Genomic DNA, 18,652 nt, shown 5'->3' on the forward strand with positions numbered 1-18,652 from the left:
TCACTTGTAATAGGTACATACAAGCCAGAAGGTAGTTCATGTCCTTATAAATAAGTGATTTTATGTTATTATTTGTCAGACAGTTTCTGTGCTGGAACTGTGGTTCAAGTGAAGGGTACAGCACCAACATTGTACTCACTGGCAAATCTATTTTCTTTTGTGTACCTGCAAAGCATTTGTTGGCAGAAAATATTTTACAGTAATTCTAGACATCTTCTTGAAGTGAAGTTAGGCTGCAGATAGATCTAAATAAGCATGTTTAATTAAGAGTAGTGTAAATGCACCTGAGGAATACAATAAGCAAAAAAAAAACTAAAAGAAAAAAGGACAGATTAATGGCTGCCAAATCAGACAACTTTGATAATTACAAAAGAGCTAAATCTGATTTGTTTTGTGTTACTTGTCTATGCACTGGAAGAGACTTCCATGAGGAAGTTAAAACAGTTTCCTCCATTCTGCTCACAAAACATGCTTAATGAACCTGTGAAAGCACCTGGTGTCATGTCAGTGGTAGTTTTCTGCAGTATCTCTACATCTATCAGGAAAAGGGCTGATACCATCCAAACTCAGCTGACCTGGGATTCATACAACAGCTGCTTATACTGGACTGGGTAGGTCCTCAAAAATGTTAACACATTACATTATCCAGGTATCCATCAGAATATCTGTTTAAAACAATAATAGCTTACAGTATTGTTACCAAAATCCGATGCCTTTAAACTCTACCATTATTAATCTTGCTTCATGCACAATGTGGATGTAAATGGCTGAACGCAAGAGTTGCAACTGCAGTATTACTAAAGGAATTGAAAACTACGTCAACATTGCAATGAGGTCATCCTTTTCCATTCAAATATATTGAAATTATCTTCCCCCTTATGGTCATTCAGACGGATGTTCCTGCTGGCAGTAATCCAATTTTCTGTCTGGCCAGAATTTGAAATGGCATCAATGCCAGCTATTTAATTTACCACATTGTCTAACAGCCAGAATCAGCAGGGAACTCTTAGAAAAAAAAACAGGCCAGTTGTTCTAATGAGCTTCATTCTGATTTCCCTCCGAGAGGTTACAGTGCTAGTTTCAAACTTGCTTTCATCAAAATGTGGACATTTCTTTGGGTGACAAAGGTACCTCATCCAATCTGCATTAGAATGAATGAGCATAAAAGTCAGCATGTGGTGGCTCAGAGATTGTAAGGTCCATCTTATTTGTAAAGTAGAAAATAGATAAGGTATCTGTCAGAGACTTGTTTGAAAACTCACTGCAATCAAGGGGCATTCATGAGACATTTTAAGCATTTAAATCATGACAGCAATTCCCCAGAGAGGTGATATGAAGGATGTCGTAAACATTGTTGTAATTGCAACACAATCGCTTCAGGATGGAATGGAAATGTTCAAGAAATAAGCATTTGAGAATTGTAAATTATCTTTGCCAACTCAGTCTTGAGGCTCTTTGACAAATTGTTTAATGCAGTAGCACTATGGTTCAGTGCTTTCAATGTCAGTGCTTGCAAATAAAGTGAGCAGAACAACCAGACAATTCATCTGGGAGATATTTTATATATAAAAGTAGAACAAAACACAAAAGAGGCCATTCAACCATAGAGTCTACGCTGGCTCCTCATAAGTGAAGCCATCAGTTCCCCTACCTTGTGTGTAGGAAAGAACGGTAGATGCTGATTTAAATCGAAGATAGACACAAAATGCTGGAGTAACTCAGCGGGACAGGCAGCATCTCTGGATAGAAAGAATGGGCAACGTTTCGGGTCGAGACCCTACTTCAGTCTGAAGAAGGGTCTCGACCCGAAACATCACCAATTCCTTCTCTCCATAGATGCTGCCTGCCCCGCTGAGTTCCTCCAGCATTTTGCGTCTAGTTCCCCTACCTCACTCTTTTCTGTTGGAAAGGCAGCAGAACTTTAGACCGTTGGATTACACAAGATAGGAAAGCCCAACAGAGAAATATTGATTAAAGATAAAATGGTACACAAGTTGGATGTTATGGAGAATGCAGAAAAGAAATGCAGATATTGTAAATTGTTCAGGATTTCGATGCAAATTACAATTGTGGGGATGATTGACTCTGAGAAGCACAGAAAGCAGCAGAGGCAAGGAAGACATTCTCCAATCATAATATTATGCTGACGCCTTATAAGCTAATGAGGATTCAGGCATAGGACAAAGGCCTTCAGACTTTAGACATACAGCATGGAAATAAGCCCTTCGGCCCGCGCTAACAAATGATCACCTTGTTCACCAGCACTATCCTACACACTAGAGATAATTTACAATTTACAGAAGCCAATTAGCCTACAAACCTGCACCTTTGGAATGTGGAAGGAAACCGGAGCACCCAGAATAAACCCACGTGGTTACAGGGAGAACGTACAAACCCCGTTCAGACAGCACCCGTAGTCAGGATCGAATGTGGGTCTCTGGCGTTATAAGGCAGTAACCCTACCGCTGTGCCACTGTGCCATCCTAGGTTATTTCACACAATATGCATCAGCAGATTTGATACGGAATACAGAATGACTGCATGACTTAACTATAGAGGGATACCTTGAGGAAGTTTGAAAAAGCCTTACACAAGTAACACTGTCATGTGAGAGAAGGGTATCATCGCAATAAAGCTACCAAAAGGAACTCATGTCATGTTGAAGCAGCTTTATTCTGCATCTCCAGAACAGTAATTAACATCAGGAGGTTGCACAGGATTACCGGAAGTACAGATGACAGAATGTATGACCAGGGAATTACATGATGATTGACTTTTGTTCAATACTGTGGTGTGAAGATACCAACATTACTCATATTGAAAAAGGTTTTATTTGCCAAAAACTCATATTGTGCCAAAATTGTAAAATATTCATAGTTTCTTTAGCATTATACATTTCACATCATTTTCTCAATTGAAGATAATGAAACATAGCCTTAAAAATAGTAAATAGAAAAAAAGGATTGCTTGAAACATGTATTATTGTCACGAGTCAATAAAATCAGCGAGTTGAACTATCAGTTCAGATCAGCAGAGCAGTTAGCCAAAGGAGGACATCAGAAAACAAACTGCAAATACTGTACAATATTCTTGTACAAAATAAAACTTTACACCACTTCAAACAAGATAATGTTTTATCCACTTCACATTTTATTAGTGAAACCTGGTCAATGTCAAAGCTTCAGGGAAAAAAAAAATAAAAAATCCAGCATCAACAGGATAGCTGTTTGGGATGATCTGAAAATGATCAGCAAAATAACTCAATTGTCAATAAAACAATTATTGGAGCACGAGTTCTTAATAAGATTCAATCTTGCCCTCAGAGTTTCTGTAAGACAGTGGAGCTAAGGGTTTCCAGGAATCTGATGTGCAAAATGTTCCAAAATGTGCATCATCTCACCTGAAGGAGGAGGGAAAAGACACAGCATCTGCCTCCTCCATCTCTATAAATGGCAATTCTTGCCTTTTCCACTTCAAAACTGCTATTTATTTTGTGACCTTGGAAATATTGTTGGAATGGTAGAAGACTGTCTGAAACTGATCAGACAACCCATACACTTGCATCTATGCAGAATGTCACATTTTAATGTTTTTGTTCAATAAAAAAAAGCAAGAAATATCATTGTGTTAATTACAACGTCAGATATATACTAACAAAACATTCCTTCTCTCCAGAGACGCTGCCTGTCCCGCTGAATTACTCCAGCTTTTGGTATCTATCTTCTAACAAAACATTATTTTCTCTGGTGGCACTCAATACAAGTACGTGCATCATTTGGTGAACTTGCAAAGAAAATCGTGTTTCTGAAAAAGAATAAGGCGTACAGAAGAGAACGCACGTAAATACCTCTGTAATATCTTCAATGGGTTGAAAGCTTTAACCCAGACAATGCACAGCTTTGAACATTCAGTGCTATTGTCACCTACCTGCTTGAGTCGCAGTGCCACCCACTGCTACTGAACAGACATTACAGTTGATTTGAGGCAGAATAAATTGTACAGATATCTGAAGAGCAATAACTGAAGACCAACCATTTCTCTCACCAGTTTAGAACTGGAAACAGCAAAGAATTAATCTGTTAAGAAACACACGCGCAAAAATTAAACAGCATTGGGGAATGCTTATTGAGAGTTGATTCAGATTTTATTATTCTCTTGGGATGCTCTCGTATTCTTGATATGTTTGTGATTCTGCTGTTTCAACGCTTAATCCACATGACAAACTTCATAGACTCCCATACAAAAATATCAAAACAATGATATGGAATTCATGATGTGTATGCATGTTAATGCACTCTACTTAAAATACATTGATGATGTTACGATATACACTTATTAAAAAAATATCAACCAAATGTCACATTCTATTTTTTTTTTAATAACCACAAGGTCACGATTCTCTTTCTGTGCACTGACAAAAACAAAGGCAGGAGCTTTAACCGAACAGCAGACTATAAAAGTGATGAAAATCCTGCTTGTAAGTGCATAAACAAGATACAAGTTAAAATACGTCCAGACAGATTTTCTAGTTCGATTACCTATTGTGCATAGAAATTGAAATAATCAACATTACCTGGCAAACTTCATACAGCAGTTTGTACTGTTCTTTTTTCTGCAGAGAGCACAAGTTGCACCCCATGTTAGGAAAGTATTGGGAGAAAGCCTTCCTTGTCCAGTTCTTTTTCTTAAAAAGGTTCAGTTAGCTGTCATTCATGTAACCTAGGTGAACCACTTCTGCTGAGACAAATTACACTAGTAGCAGAGACAGCCCAGGTCACGGAAAGCAACTGGCTCCTTCTCTCACTCTCTCAGTTGCTAACTCTAACGCTTCCTACACTGCTCTAGTCAGGCTGCTGTATCGTGCATCAGCGCACACTATATAGACTGCTGCTCATGCATATTAATCAGCCCTCATTGATTATTCATGACAAGTCATGATACAGAAGGTCATAATTGTTGACTATGATGGATGAAATTTCCCTAATTAAGAATCAACTGCTTTATTTTGGCAAAACATCATGACAAATATTAACACCATTTATCTATAAAGTCGAGCTTTCACTAGCTGTTAAAAAAAATGACAGATTCTTCGCTCGTCATTCCTTACTGGCTTTATGATGTTTTAACTGTGTACAATTAAGAAAAGCAATTTACATGAAAGCATATTTGTAATCAGAAAGTTAACTGCAATGCTGATTTGACTTCATACCATAAAACAACATTTTTGTCATGCTCTATTGTTTTAAAATAAACCACTTGCTCACAAAATATTACATGTATTGTTGTTAATCCAGCGATTCCTGCTTGTAACTGGATGTCTTGCATCTTAGTTTAACTGACCAAGGATAAGTAAGGGAGCTCAGACCAAGTGAATCGCAATGCGGAGACCACCACTGCGTAAGTGCACACAATGAAATACCATTACATGTGTCTGTGCGTCAAAATCTAAGTGGATTTTTTGTATGTACAATTACAGTCCTAATTAACCTTTTTGTTCAAAGCTCAATGAGTTTCATCTAGGAGATGGATGACATATAGATAAACCAGGACAATTTTTACATTTACCAAGCCAATTAACCTACAAACCTGTATGTCTTTGGTGTGTGGGAGGAAACCGAAGATCTATGAGAAAACCCACGTAGAAAAACTCCGTACAGACAGCACCCATAGTCAGGATCGAACCAGGGTCTCTGGCGCTACCATGACTGCAGTGGAAAGTACTTGGGGCGGGGGTAATTTGGGTGGGAAGGAATGGAGTGAACCAAGTAGTCAATCTAATACCTGCCAGGTTTTGTCAAGCCCCTCCTCTCTTGGTGTTTTCTTTCCCCTCCCCCTCCCAATCAGTCTGAAGAAAGGATTTGAAAAGTCACCTGTCCATGTTCTCCTGAGGTGCTGCCTAACCTGCTGAGTTACTCCAGCACTTTGGTCTCCTTTTGTAAACCAAGCATCTCCAGTTCCTTGTTTCTAGTATTAACATGTGATCGACGGACGGCGTGGACTCAATGGGCCAAATGGCTTGTTTTTATGTTTATCTCTAAACCACAATAACCACTTATTCTTATTAAACTTTGTCATAAGCGAATACCGAAATTGATTTTTCAAGAAAAAATTAAATTGTGTGGTACAGCTCAAAAAAAATTCTGTGTTTGTGTGCTGCCAGACATTAAGTCAATAGTCAAGAGAGTTTATTATCATGTATCCCAGATAGGACAATCAAATTCTTGCTTGTTGTAGCACAACAGAATATAGTAGGCATAAATACAGCTCAGATCAGTGTGTCCATACACCATAGAATATATATATATATATATATATATATATATATATATATATATAGTTACTCCATATATATATACACACACATAAATAAACCGATAAAGTGCATTAGGCTGTTATAGTTCAGAGTTTGTTTGAAGTTGTGAGGCAGTGAGATGAGTGTGTGGCCAGGATAGTGTGGGTGCTTGATGATGCTGGCAGCCTTTTTGAGGCAGCGACTGCGATAGGTCCCCTCGATGGTAGGGAGGTCAGAGCCGATGATGGACTGGGCAATGTTCACAACTTTTTGCAGTCTTTTCCACTCCTGGACGCTCAGGTTGCCGTACCAAGCCACGATGCAACCGGTCAGCATGCTCTCTACTAAGTTCAAGAGAGTCCTCCTTGACATACCGACTCTCTGTAATCTTCTCAGGAAGTAGAGGCACTGATGTGCTTTCTTTATGATTGCATCAGTGTTCTGCGACCAGGAGAGATCTTTGGAAATATGCACGCCTAGGAATTTGAAGTTCTTGACCCTTTCCACCATCGACCCGTTGATATACATGGGTCCCCTGTTATAGAGTTTGCCTCTGCCTTTTCTTGCAGAGATATTAACAATGCAATAATTTGGCATTTCATGATGTGCTATGTCTGTATGTCAAAGAGTAAGTGTGTCAGTTGATGAGCAGCAATTTACATGCTGTTTTAGTGTCACGTCTGCATTGTAAATCCTATAAAAGACCATTGCTTTGCATACGAGAGGCGGGTGTTGATTATGCTCATTAGTACTCACTCAGGGGACCTAATAATCTGATCCCTTCCCTTTAATTTTACGCAATTGCCTGGATTTAAGCCAAATCAACAGGACACAGAGAAAAGAATGCGGTTGGCCCATCAGCATTCCTCATTGATGTCAAACAAGGATATTTATTCTGTAAAAGCCGCACAGCAGAAACGTGGGAAGGCTGATGGAGATCAGGGTGTCATAATATACTCATAATCCTTGAATTACAGGGTGTGACGAGAGTTTCAAGTTTCCATCCTGTACACCCACGTCACTGCTGATGGAAGCGCTTGCTGTCAATAAAGGCATCCAGCAGAAATACCAATTAACGAACACGACTAATTAGTGCAGCACTTGCAAAGATCTTTCAGCCTTTTAACGTCATGTCATAGGAACACCGTCAACAGGAAACACCCACTGTAATTTCCTCGGGCCTGCCAAAACTTTTGGCCAACCATCTGACACAATTACCAACAACTCAACATGCAGAAAGATTTGTATTGTGCTCACAGTCACTCGAACTTGCGTCCTATTTTCACATCAGAAACTAAAGCTTTCTGGTCACTGACAACAAATGTATATCAGCTGACCACTATTTGACGTAATATAACAAAAGGCAATCTTTCCATTCTTCCTCAAATTAAAATTGCACATTTAAAATTATGTAAAAAGCCACATTGCAATCATTCAAGGGATTTAATAGCATGAACATTTTCAATATTAATTTACAAATTTAATATAATGAAGCAGAGGATGGTTTATGTGTCGTCACTAAGGGACATTAAACAAAGCGATGTAATACAAAAGATGTGGGATCATTGTTCATTAATTGAGCATAATTTAAACTAGAATTGACATTTTAAATAGAGGTTTGTAGATCATTGATATTGAGATCAAGATAACAAAAAGCATTCTCCTAAGTAATGTGTCACTCCATGCCTAATCCATAAAAATAGTTGTAAACATTGCCGGTTTCTCTCTATTTGTGTCAATGTGGGTAATTTCCCACTTTGCTATGTGCACTGACTGGAAGGGATTGTCCAGAATGGTACCAAATGGTTTCAATGAAATGCAACTTGGGGTGGCAAATCCTTCTACCAACTTATTGCTAGATGGAGAAATCTGGATAGGACTCTTATCACTTCAGTGGTCACAAATGCACTGCCAAATTAGAGTCTGTCCAACAGCTCTATACCTCAGCCACTCAAATCCTAGCAACATCTTCGTACATCTTGGAAGAGATTTAATCATTATTAAAGAGAGGCAACTTTTCCACATTGAGGGTGTGGGCAAACGCAACGAGCTGCAAGAGGAAGTAGTTGAGGCAGTTACAAAGACATTTAAATGACATTTGGACAGGTTCATAGAGAAGGTTTTGTAGGATAGGAGCCAAACATAGATAAATGGCACTAGCGTAGATGAGGTACCTTGGTTGGCATGTGCATGTTGGATTGAAGATCCACTTTCCATGCTGCATGACTACATGATAACAGTTATGTAAACTGAGGCAGAATGACTGGGCTACCCCAGATTCTAGAGATAGATGCATCTCCATACCGGAGCAAGGATTTTGATTTTAACGGCACTGGACCCATTCTCATAAAAACTATACACTGTAAATGGCCCAGTTGTAATCATGTTTTGTCTTTCTGATGACTGGATAGCACGCAACAAAAGTGTTTCACTGTACCTCAGTACACGTGACAATAATAAACTAAATTAAACTAAGGTAGCGCTCAAATCAGCAGGATGTCACTCCAAAAGGTAGCACTAAAAATATGGATGAGTTTAAGAGAAGGCAAGACAGAACATTATTTCAGAAGCTTCTTTCCCCGACTCAGATATGCACAGTTACGCACAGACTAATCATCATTCTCATCCATTCTCTTCCCCTGTCTAATGGATATGTTACCAGATGAGGCAGTGGACTGGTGGACGTTATAAAGGTTGCAATCTCGTGGATTATGGCATTTCCCCAAATTCCAACCATCCCCATCAATAGATAATAGGTGCAGGCGTAGGCCATTCGACCCTTTGAGCCAGCACCACCATTCAATGTGATCTTGGCCGATCATCCACAATCAGTACCCCGTTCCTGCCTTCTCTCCATATCCCTTAACTCCGCTATCCCTAAGAGCTCTATCTAATTCTCTCTTGAAAGCATCCAGAGAACCAGCCTCCACCGCCCCCTGTGGCAGAGAATTTCACACACTCAACTCTCTGTGAAAAAGTTTTTCCTCATCTCAGTTCTAAATGGCTTACCACTTATTAACCATATAACCATATAACAATTACAGCACGGAAACAGGCCATCTCGGCCCTACAAGTCCGTGCCGAACAATTTTTTTTCCCTTAGTCCCACCTGCCTGCACTCATACCATAACCCTCCATTCCCTTCTCATCCATATGCCTATCCAATTTATTCTTAAATGATACCAACGAACCTGCCGCCACCACTTCCACTGGAAGCTCATTCCACACCGCTACCACTCTCTGAGTAAAGAAGTTCCCCCTCATGTTACCCCTAAACTTCTGTCCCTTAATTCTGAAGTCATGTCTTCTTGTTTGAATCTTCCCTATTCTCAAAGGGAAAAGCTTGATCACATCAACTCTGTCTATCCCTCTCATCATTTTAAAGACCTCTATCAAGTCCCCCCTTAACCTTCTGCGCTCCAGAGAATAAAGACCTAACTTATTCAACCTATCTCTGTAACTTAGTTGTTGAAACCCAGGCAACATTCTAGTAAATCTCCTCTGTACTCTCTCTATTTTGTTGACATCCTTCCTATAATTGGGCGACCAAAATTGTACACCATACTCCAGATTTGGTCTCACCAATGCCCTCACTTATTCATAAACTATGGCCCCTGGTTCTGGACTCCCCCAACATTGGGAACATGTTTCCTGCCTCAAGTGTGTCCAAACCCTTAATAATCTTATATGTCTCAATAAGATTCCCTCTCATCCTTCTAAATTCCAGAGTATACAAGCCCAGCCGCTCCAATTTATCAATATCTGACAGTCCCGTCATCATGGGAATTAACCTCATGAACATACGCTGCACTCCCTCAATAACAAGAATGTCCTTCCTCAAGTTTGGAGACCAAAACTGCACCCAATACTCCAGGTGTGGTCTCACTAGGGCCCTGTACAACTGCAGAAGGACCTCTTTGCTCCTATACTCAACTCCTCTTGTTATGAAGGCCAACATGCCATTCGCTTTCTTCATTGCCTGCTGTACCTGCATTCTTACCTTCATTGACTGAAGAACAAGGATTCCCAGATCCCGTTGTACTTCCCCTTTTCCCAACTTGACACCATTTAGATAATAATCTGCCTTCCTGTTTTTGCCACCAGAGGATAACCTCACATTTATCCACATTAAACTCCATCTGCCCACTCACCAACCTGCACAAATTGGGACCTCGATGTTCTTCTGCTGACCCCTATTTTCTTCTGCAAATAAATTTAAATGAAACCGTAAGCAGAAGTAAATGCAAAATGATCAAAACTAGTAGTTAACAGTTCTGCAGTTATCTTTCTTTGATTTTGTAATTCCTGTGATAAACAGTGTTAATGAAAGTTAGTTGGCAGACAAACATATCATACAGACTTTAAATAGATATCAAATTTGTGCATTTTGGTTTATGATGAAACATAGAAACATAGAAAATAGGTGCAGGAGTAGGCCATTCGGACCTTCGAGCCAGCACCGCCATTCAATATGATCATGGCTGATCATCCAAATCAGTGCCCGGTTCCTGCTTTTTCCCCATATCTCTTGATTCAGTGAGCCCTCAGAGTTCAATCTAACTCTCTTTTGAAAGCATCCAGTGAATTGGCCTCCACTGCCTTCTGCGGCAGAGAATTCCACACAGATTCACAACTCTCTGGATGAAAATGTTTTTCCTCATTTCAGTCCTAAATGGCCTATGCCTTATTCTTAAACGGTGACTCCCTGGTTCTGGACAACCCCCACCCCCAAACTAAAGTCAACTATGTTTCATTACTTTCAATCATACTTGTGAGTTCACTGTATAAACGAAGGTAAAACATTTTAACATTTATTAGACCTCAAGCAGAAGTGTTTAGCAGGTTTTATCCCCACATCACAGACACAGGTGTTTGCTTCGACAAAGGACTGCAACAGCCCCAGTGAAGGAGCTCATAGTACTGAAACCATGCTCCATGACAGATGCACTTCCAATTTCCTCCAGGATAGAAAATACAGCAGCTGTGGAGGCCTCACACAGCCACAAAGTCACAGCTTCAATAAAATGGCCAGATTACTGCTGATGAAATTCCACAAGGGACACCCTATCATCTGCATTGCATGGGCAGTCAGAGGGAAGGCTGCCATCCCCTTAACCTTCCATGCCACAGATTCATCTGTTCAAACATAGTGAGTATTGCCAGGAAATAGCCAATTTACCAGTTATTTCTGCATTAAGGACACACTCCAAAAGGTATTTCATTATCAAACCTCTTGCGTACTCTTCTGCAATCAGCAATATGAGAGGCCGCTATATTTTTACCATTTTGCTTTTTTATTCTCCAAGCTACTAGATATATTGACTGCATAGTCACTCATATCTCTTGGCCCAGAAAATGGATGATTAGGCAATGATAAATAAACAAGGGCAATTTTCCATCAGCATGCAAATTGTGTGCAGTCAGGGCCAGACAATGACACCTGCCAATGGTCACTTGACAGAGGCTATGTACGGTGGCCGAGGTACAAAGTCATCAATTGTAACGTGGCTCTCACAAAAGGTGCAATGTCAACTCCTCAAATACGATCCATGTCATGCAACACTGCCCACTGACATTCTTGCATAAGCTACATAGCTTGGGTACAGGCACGAAATCGCGCATTTATGAACGAGTTTCCCTTTTATTGCATAACTATTTGGGCATTAAATGAACATTTCAGATATTCGGACTGATGCCGTGAGCGAGATCTTACATTATTCCCCGCTAAAAATAGAAAATAGAAAGAAGGCTTCCCGACGGGCCCTGCGGCTGTGGACTGGGAATGCAGCCGGAGGCCTTTATCGAGGCGCCGCGGTCTCGATGCATCCTGGATCGCCGCATAGAAGCCTGGGTCGAACTGGGGAGCCACGCCTCGCGGATCGGAGTCCGTGTCGGCAGAGCGGCCAACGGAGCCTGCGGCTGGGGCCCTGGTCGGCATCATGGAGGCGTGAAGTGGACCCTCGGTAGCGGTGATGAAGCCTGGCGATGATGGGGCCTCGATGGTGGTGATGCCTCACGGTGGACAATTGGGGAGGGTGGGAGAACAAAGGACAATGGGGAACCGGTGAGGGGGAACCACGTGGGGGGGGGGGGGGGGGGGGGGGGGTGGAGGGATGGGGGGGAGAGGAGATCAAAAGGAGGAGCTGGCGTGCTTTGTAACTTTGTCAGCGCCGTAAATGGCTGCTATTTGTATACATTGGCTATGCAAACAAAGATTTTCACTGTGCCTTGTCACATGTGACACTAAACTAAAGTATTCTATTGCAAAGTAACAATATAATGCATGCCACTGGAACATGCTACGAAGACAGATTTTTCCATGAGCTGCAGCATAAAAGTACGAAAGTACAACAATAATATGGCTAACACTACCATGGTCTTGATGAGCTGAATAGTCTCGTCAAGTGCAATAAAGTCTGTACAGTGGGTGGACATATCAGCAAAATTAGATGAGATGATTCAACAAGGTGAACGGGTTGTCATGAGTTTACAAGCACCCCAACTTATGTAAAACCCAAACATGTGACCGAATGTTTGTGAGACTAGCAAGGGTGGATTTACAGGCTGTTGTGAGACTGCAGGGACCTTCTGCCATGTGAGAACTCAGTTCACGGCCCTATTTTCAACATGCAAACTGTTTGTGTTGAGAACGGAACACTATCAGACATATATCCACCATCTTTTTACTGGACACTTTTACAATTTACAATCTGATTTTTGTTTGACTACAGATACACACCAGAATGACATATTTACTCAGACTTTTTTCCACAGGTGGCACCTCTTCTGCAGAAGAAAATAAAATGCTGATCAAATCAATACCTAACTTAGTGAAGTGTATGTGCTGTGGCCATTTATGTTCTTCCAATATATATTTTATGATTCTTGAAGTTATAGTTACTGCCAAGCTTTCCAGCCATCAGTCTTGGCTGAGTAGCATCACATTTACTTCTGTATCAGTAGGTAATGGGTGTATGCTTCCATTCAGAGGCTCAAGTACACAATCTTGCTACTGAGGAAGGATGAACTGTCAGAGATGTCATTGCTCAAATGAAACATTAAACATTGAAAAAGTATCACATCACCTGCGATATGAAGTCTTGAGAATTCTCCTGATGTTTCGGGCAACATTTATCACTAAATCAATACTGGTAGTAAAGAATACCTGGTCATTTATGTCTTGTTTGTTCAGAAAACCCTGCTATGCCCAAACTGGCTATTTTCTTTCCTGATATTATAAAGGTAACTTTACCTGAAAATAACCCATCAAAATTAAAATTCTGAAAAACAAAAACAAATTGGAAATGTGGGAAATCTAAAAGAAAAACCGAAACTGCAGCAAGTACTCAGCAGGCCAGACCTGAAATGTTAACTATATTTCTCTCCTCACATATGCAGTCTGACCTGCTGAGTATTTCCAGTATTTGCCAAAATTAGAGTACTTTTAAACATCCTGGGGACATGTAAATCACGAATCTGCCCCACATTGGTGGTGGGGCGTAGCCCCCTGCCAAAGCTTAAACCAGTCTTAAACGTCTACTGTTCAGAGAGATTTTAAAAGTTATTATCGGAACTATTTTAAACAAGGTATTTTTTTAAACATGTAAATAAATGCAAAACAGAGATTTTCACTGCATGTGACCATAATAAACCTAAACCAATCTAAACATTAAAATAAAACAAGAATATATATATAGAGCTAAATATATAGTTTTCATTCAAATGAAGGGAGCATCAGATACTGTGTGTAGGCTGACTGGTGTTAGATGGGGAGTCCCAGCATGATCATTTTATTTCACGCCAGGTGGAGTTCAGTGTCAAGAACTGAGCGACAGATGTGTCAGCATCTGTAACAACACATCCTGGACTCAGGGTGTCCTTGTAAATCCAGGAATTATCTTCCTAGGGGTGATTGAGTATCAGCGGTTCACTTTGAAAACGCTGATCACCAGCCAGCAAGGTGTCTCAGGACGTCTTATGGGCCTGTTCCACATAGGCGATTTTTCAGCGGAATGCCGGCGACTGTCAAGTTGCCGGCAGTTACCTGAAAAATCGGAAACTGGAACGGTGACTGTCAGAGTGGAACACAAACACACACACACACACTGCTTCCTTCACCAGCCCGTTATGCAGGAAGAGGACAGGGGGGAGTGCTGTCTACAAAATTCATACAGTGCAAAGCCAAGATGAAACAAACACACACCGTGGTGAACAGGAAGGCTGGCGCTGTAAAAAGACGGCTAAAGCACAGTGTACATTAAGTCCTTTAAAAGAGGGTGGGGGCGGAAAGGGGGGAGAAGGAGTGGAGACAACTTTTAAGAAGCCAGAGATACACGGCTGTGCAGCTCGGCGGACATTTAACATTACCGGTCGGTTACCCTTGGTTCTGAAAACTACTGCTTACCTTTTTTTCCCCCCAATGAGCCAATTAAATTCACTGGTCAGCACCGGCTACAACCTACGAGAACCTCAGAAAACCTTCGACCTCCTGGCAACCCATTAGGACCTCCTGGCGAACCACCTACGGCTCGAGAATTCTCGCTACTCTCCATGGCGGCTTCATTCTAGTCGCCGCTAATCTTTCAACATGTTCACGGCGACCATAATGAGGCCGCGACTAGTTCCCAGAAAGCGGGAACTCCTCACGATCATGAAAGCAACTCCCCGGCAACCACCCGCGAACATGTGGCGACCATGTGGTGACCGCATAGTCTCCTGCAGTCGCCTAAAAAGTCGCCTAAGTGGGTCAGGCCCATTATGGTTCAGCATTGCCACTGTTCCTTCATACCTATCAGGTTGTGTGGCTGTCTTCTCATGAAGCTCAATGAGATTTTGTCTAAGCAAGTTAAAACCATTTACAATTCTTGAAACATGTACTAAGTTTGTTTTCATGCAACGCTAATGCTGAAACAGCACAAAGTGAATCCTTGATGCTGAGGGAGTGATGCATTTCTAGGGGTGTTGCCTTTCAAATGAGACACTGAACAGAAACCACCTTCTTGTCAAAGTGTATAGTTGCTATGGTACTGGGTGGATATTGCTGTGTTGCCACATAAAAACAGTGCATGCTTCAAAAGACAAATTCCCTGTAAAGTGACATAATCAGACCTTCTATAGATGCAAGTATTTTTTCAATCATTCATGGAAATCCAAGGCATTTGTAACATTAATTTGAGCATAAACAATAAAATTATTTTCCTATGATCCACATAATAACCTTTGCCTATTACCACAGAATATTATTCTGACTGTGGCTATCATAATGGAGATTGCCAATAGATCTGTCACTGATTTTGCAGACAGCAGTGCAGACAACTGTTTTCCCATCTGTTCCACCGTTGTGGGTATTGTGTCAAGTTCTTGCTCGACATGGGGTACATGTTGTTACAATCTCTATTGACAAGAAGGCCTCTTAAGGTATACATCAGCAGATGACAAAAGAGTAGTACTCAACGCATGTAGCATCAGCCCCACATCGTCTGTCCTTTCAATCATTCCCTTCCCTGCTGATGTTGCATTTTCTATTTTCTGCACTTTGCTGTAGCCTTCTGTTCCTCTCGGAATTCATAAAACTTCATACCCAGGCTTTGAGCAAGCGGGAAAGATTAGAAGAGATTGTGAAAATGTGGTAAAAGTTACCTGTGAATTTGAGTGGAAGTAATGGGACGAAAAGCATTTACTTTCGGACAAAGTCCTTTTTGCAGGTAAGTGGATTCCTGACTTTCACACCTGTGCTACTGGGCTTTGCACAAAGTTCAGAGATTGAGTTAATAAAGTCAAGATGAGGAGCTGGATACACTTTATATCTGGATCGTCAGCTGCCCAGGGCAGGCATATGTAATGGGACCCCACATGGCTCTGGTCACCAACTTGGACTGAAAGAGGAAAATTACTTTTCTTTATTTCATTAATTATTTATTTAATTAATTTGTGGCAGATGAGCATGGTTTTAAAGAAATGTGTTTTATTGTTGATTTTTATATATACGTTTAAATCACAATTTTACTTTATTGGTTTTCAACACCTCTGATCATCTGCAACATTTAGAACCAGTTAAATGGCTTTTAATAGAAGATATGAGACTCCTTCTAGCAGGCAAATCAGACCACTTCCAAAAGACTTGGTCTGCATTTATCGACTTACTACAAGTATAAGGTGCAACAGAACTCTGAAAAGAAATGGTTTCAGGACCTGGTGAGGGGGGGGAGGAAAAACACGAAGTTGGTATATCCCTTCCAGCTCTGTTTTCTACTTTTAACATAGCTTTTGTTTCGTTTTCTCTTTTTTCTTTTCTATGGCTTACTCCTTAACATTTTTCTCTAACTCTTCGTGCCTATGGGGCCTTTTTTAAAAAAAAATCACTTTTTCACACACTCACGATTCTATCTCACTTTCTTTACCTTTCTCTCTTTTTAAAGCTTAAAAAATGAAGTGGTACAAGAAATGTATTAAGTTATATTTGGCTTGTATTATTGTAATGTACTTTACTTCTAATAAATACAATTTTAAAAAAAACTTTAAAAAAAGGCCTTTAATAGCAATGATCTGTCATAAGAGCAGGCTGCTACCAAGTATACTATATTCCTCCAGCAGTTTCATTTTAACTCAAGATTCCAATATTCTTGTTGAGAATTATCATGGAGGATGTTTTGTTGCCTCCCCTCACTGATTGTGGTCAATGGGAAGACAAGGTTTCAACGGCAGAAGAGGATGCCGACTTCTAGGTCCAGGAGTTTAGAGATGGATATTATTGGGATTATGGTGTCAAAGGCAGAGCTATTGTCAATAAATGTGGGTCTGATGTTCCAGTGATGAGTGTAGAGCCAGGATGTTAGCATCTGCCATGGACCTGTTGCGATGGTAGGTGCACTGTAATGCAGCAAGGGTGTCTGGGAGGCTGAAATTAAAGAGCGCCATTTACAGAGTACTTTGTTAATTTATCGGTTGTGCTGCTACAAGAAAGAATTTAATTGTTCCATTTCGGGACATATGACCATGAAACACGCTTGAATCTTACCTGCCTCTGGAAACACTTCACGATGGTGAATGCTAATATACTTTGACAGAAACTTTCATTAGCAGTTTTATTCGATATATTAGGTGCTTGCATGTACTTGGAAAATTATGGTGCTTTTTTTTTTTTTTTTTTTTTTTTTTTTATAAAGTATTTCACCAATTTTGTATTCCAATTGAGATTTCAGGTTCTCACTTTGAGTTCTTTAGTCATGGGAATCATGTTTGTATTTTGGAGTTTACAGAGTCCTTCTAATCTCATGACTTCAAATATACTACAAATTCCCTAAAATTCCAACCTCCCATGCATCTTCGCATCAGCACAGATTTTCATCTCTTTTTTCCTACAATATTTTTCAGCAGCCAGAGGGAACAAAATAGGCATGATCCCATAACGCAATGTCCAATTGCGGGAAAATCTCTCTTTCGTGGCAGAAGGTTTGGTATTTCCACCATGAGTGGCAAACTGCAAACCTCCAAATAAGCATTCACAGGTGATTTCCTTAAGGGCCTGTCCCACTTGGGCGTGATTTACGCGACATCATTTACGCGTCACGACACATTATGCACGCATGGTGCGTGGTGACGTAGGCAGCGACGCGCGATTGCGCGCGGCGCCCCAGGATTTTGGGATGTACAAAATCTTCGCACGCCATCCGCGTGACACGCAAATGACACCCAAGTGGAACAGGCCTTTTACTCTGTCCGACACGGGGCTTTTTCAATGGGTGCAAATCAACACCCTGTAATACCTCAGTATGCAGACTATGACAACTGCCCAATAAACCTGGTTGGATCTGATATGGATCCAACCATCCACACATTTCAACAGAGAGGAACAGCTTCTCTATCTCTATCACTAGAAAAATGTTTTGAAGCAAACCTATGGGCCAACACATTCCTTGGATCTAATAGGTTCCTTGTATCTAACAAGTTACGTGGGTTTGATGGCCTACATCCAAGTATCATAAAGTAAAAGGCACAAAGACAGTGGATGCATCGGTGGATATTTACACAAACTCCCTGGATTCTGGGGACATCTCAGAGGGTTGAAAAACAATAAACGCAACATCACAAAGGAAATTGACAAAACAGAAAACTACGGCAACATTTCAGGTTCGGACCCTTCCTCAGATGGACTGTATGATGTGATAGTATATAATTAGGGATATCTAGATGCAACTTTACAGGTTGCTGACGAGATTGTTGCTGGAGTACTGGCTACAGCTATCGTCTCCATATTTACGGAATAAGGCGCTTACATTGGATGCTGTGCAGCAAAGGCTTCTTTGGTTAATTCTTAGGATGAGAGTTCTGTCCTATGAAGAAATGATGAACTGGTTGGCC

At 40.7% G+C, this 18,652-nt stretch overlaps 1 protein-coding gene across 4 annotated transcripts in view; it reads right to left on the bottom strand.

Moving 5' to 3' along the window:
• pdzrn3 (PDZ domain containing ring finger 3) overlaps positions 1 to 18,652 on the bottom strand; it is a 193,278-nt gene that overhangs the window by 61,445 nt on the left and 113,181 nt on the right. Inside the window, exon 1 of one of the 4 annotated variants that reach the window (XM_033036726.1) lies at positions 4,574 to 4,843. The exons of the other annotated variants lie outside the window; for them this stretch is intronic. Coding sequence (XP_032892617.1) covers positions 4,574 to 4,639 — 66 coding nt within the window. The 5' untranslated portion in view covers positions 4,640 to 4,843. Of the gene's footprint in view, positions 1 to 4,573; positions 4,844 to 18,652 lie in introns of those variants that run through there. 4 annotated transcript variants of the gene reach the window in all.

This window comes from Amblyraja radiata, chromosome 18, assembly GCF_010909765.2.
Source record: "Amblyraja radiata isolate CabotCenter1 chromosome 18, sAmbRad1.1.pri, whole genome shotgun sequence".
NCBI classification, from domain to species: Eukaryota; Metazoa; Chordata; class Chondrichthyes; order Rajiformes; family Rajidae; genus Amblyraja; species Amblyraja radiata.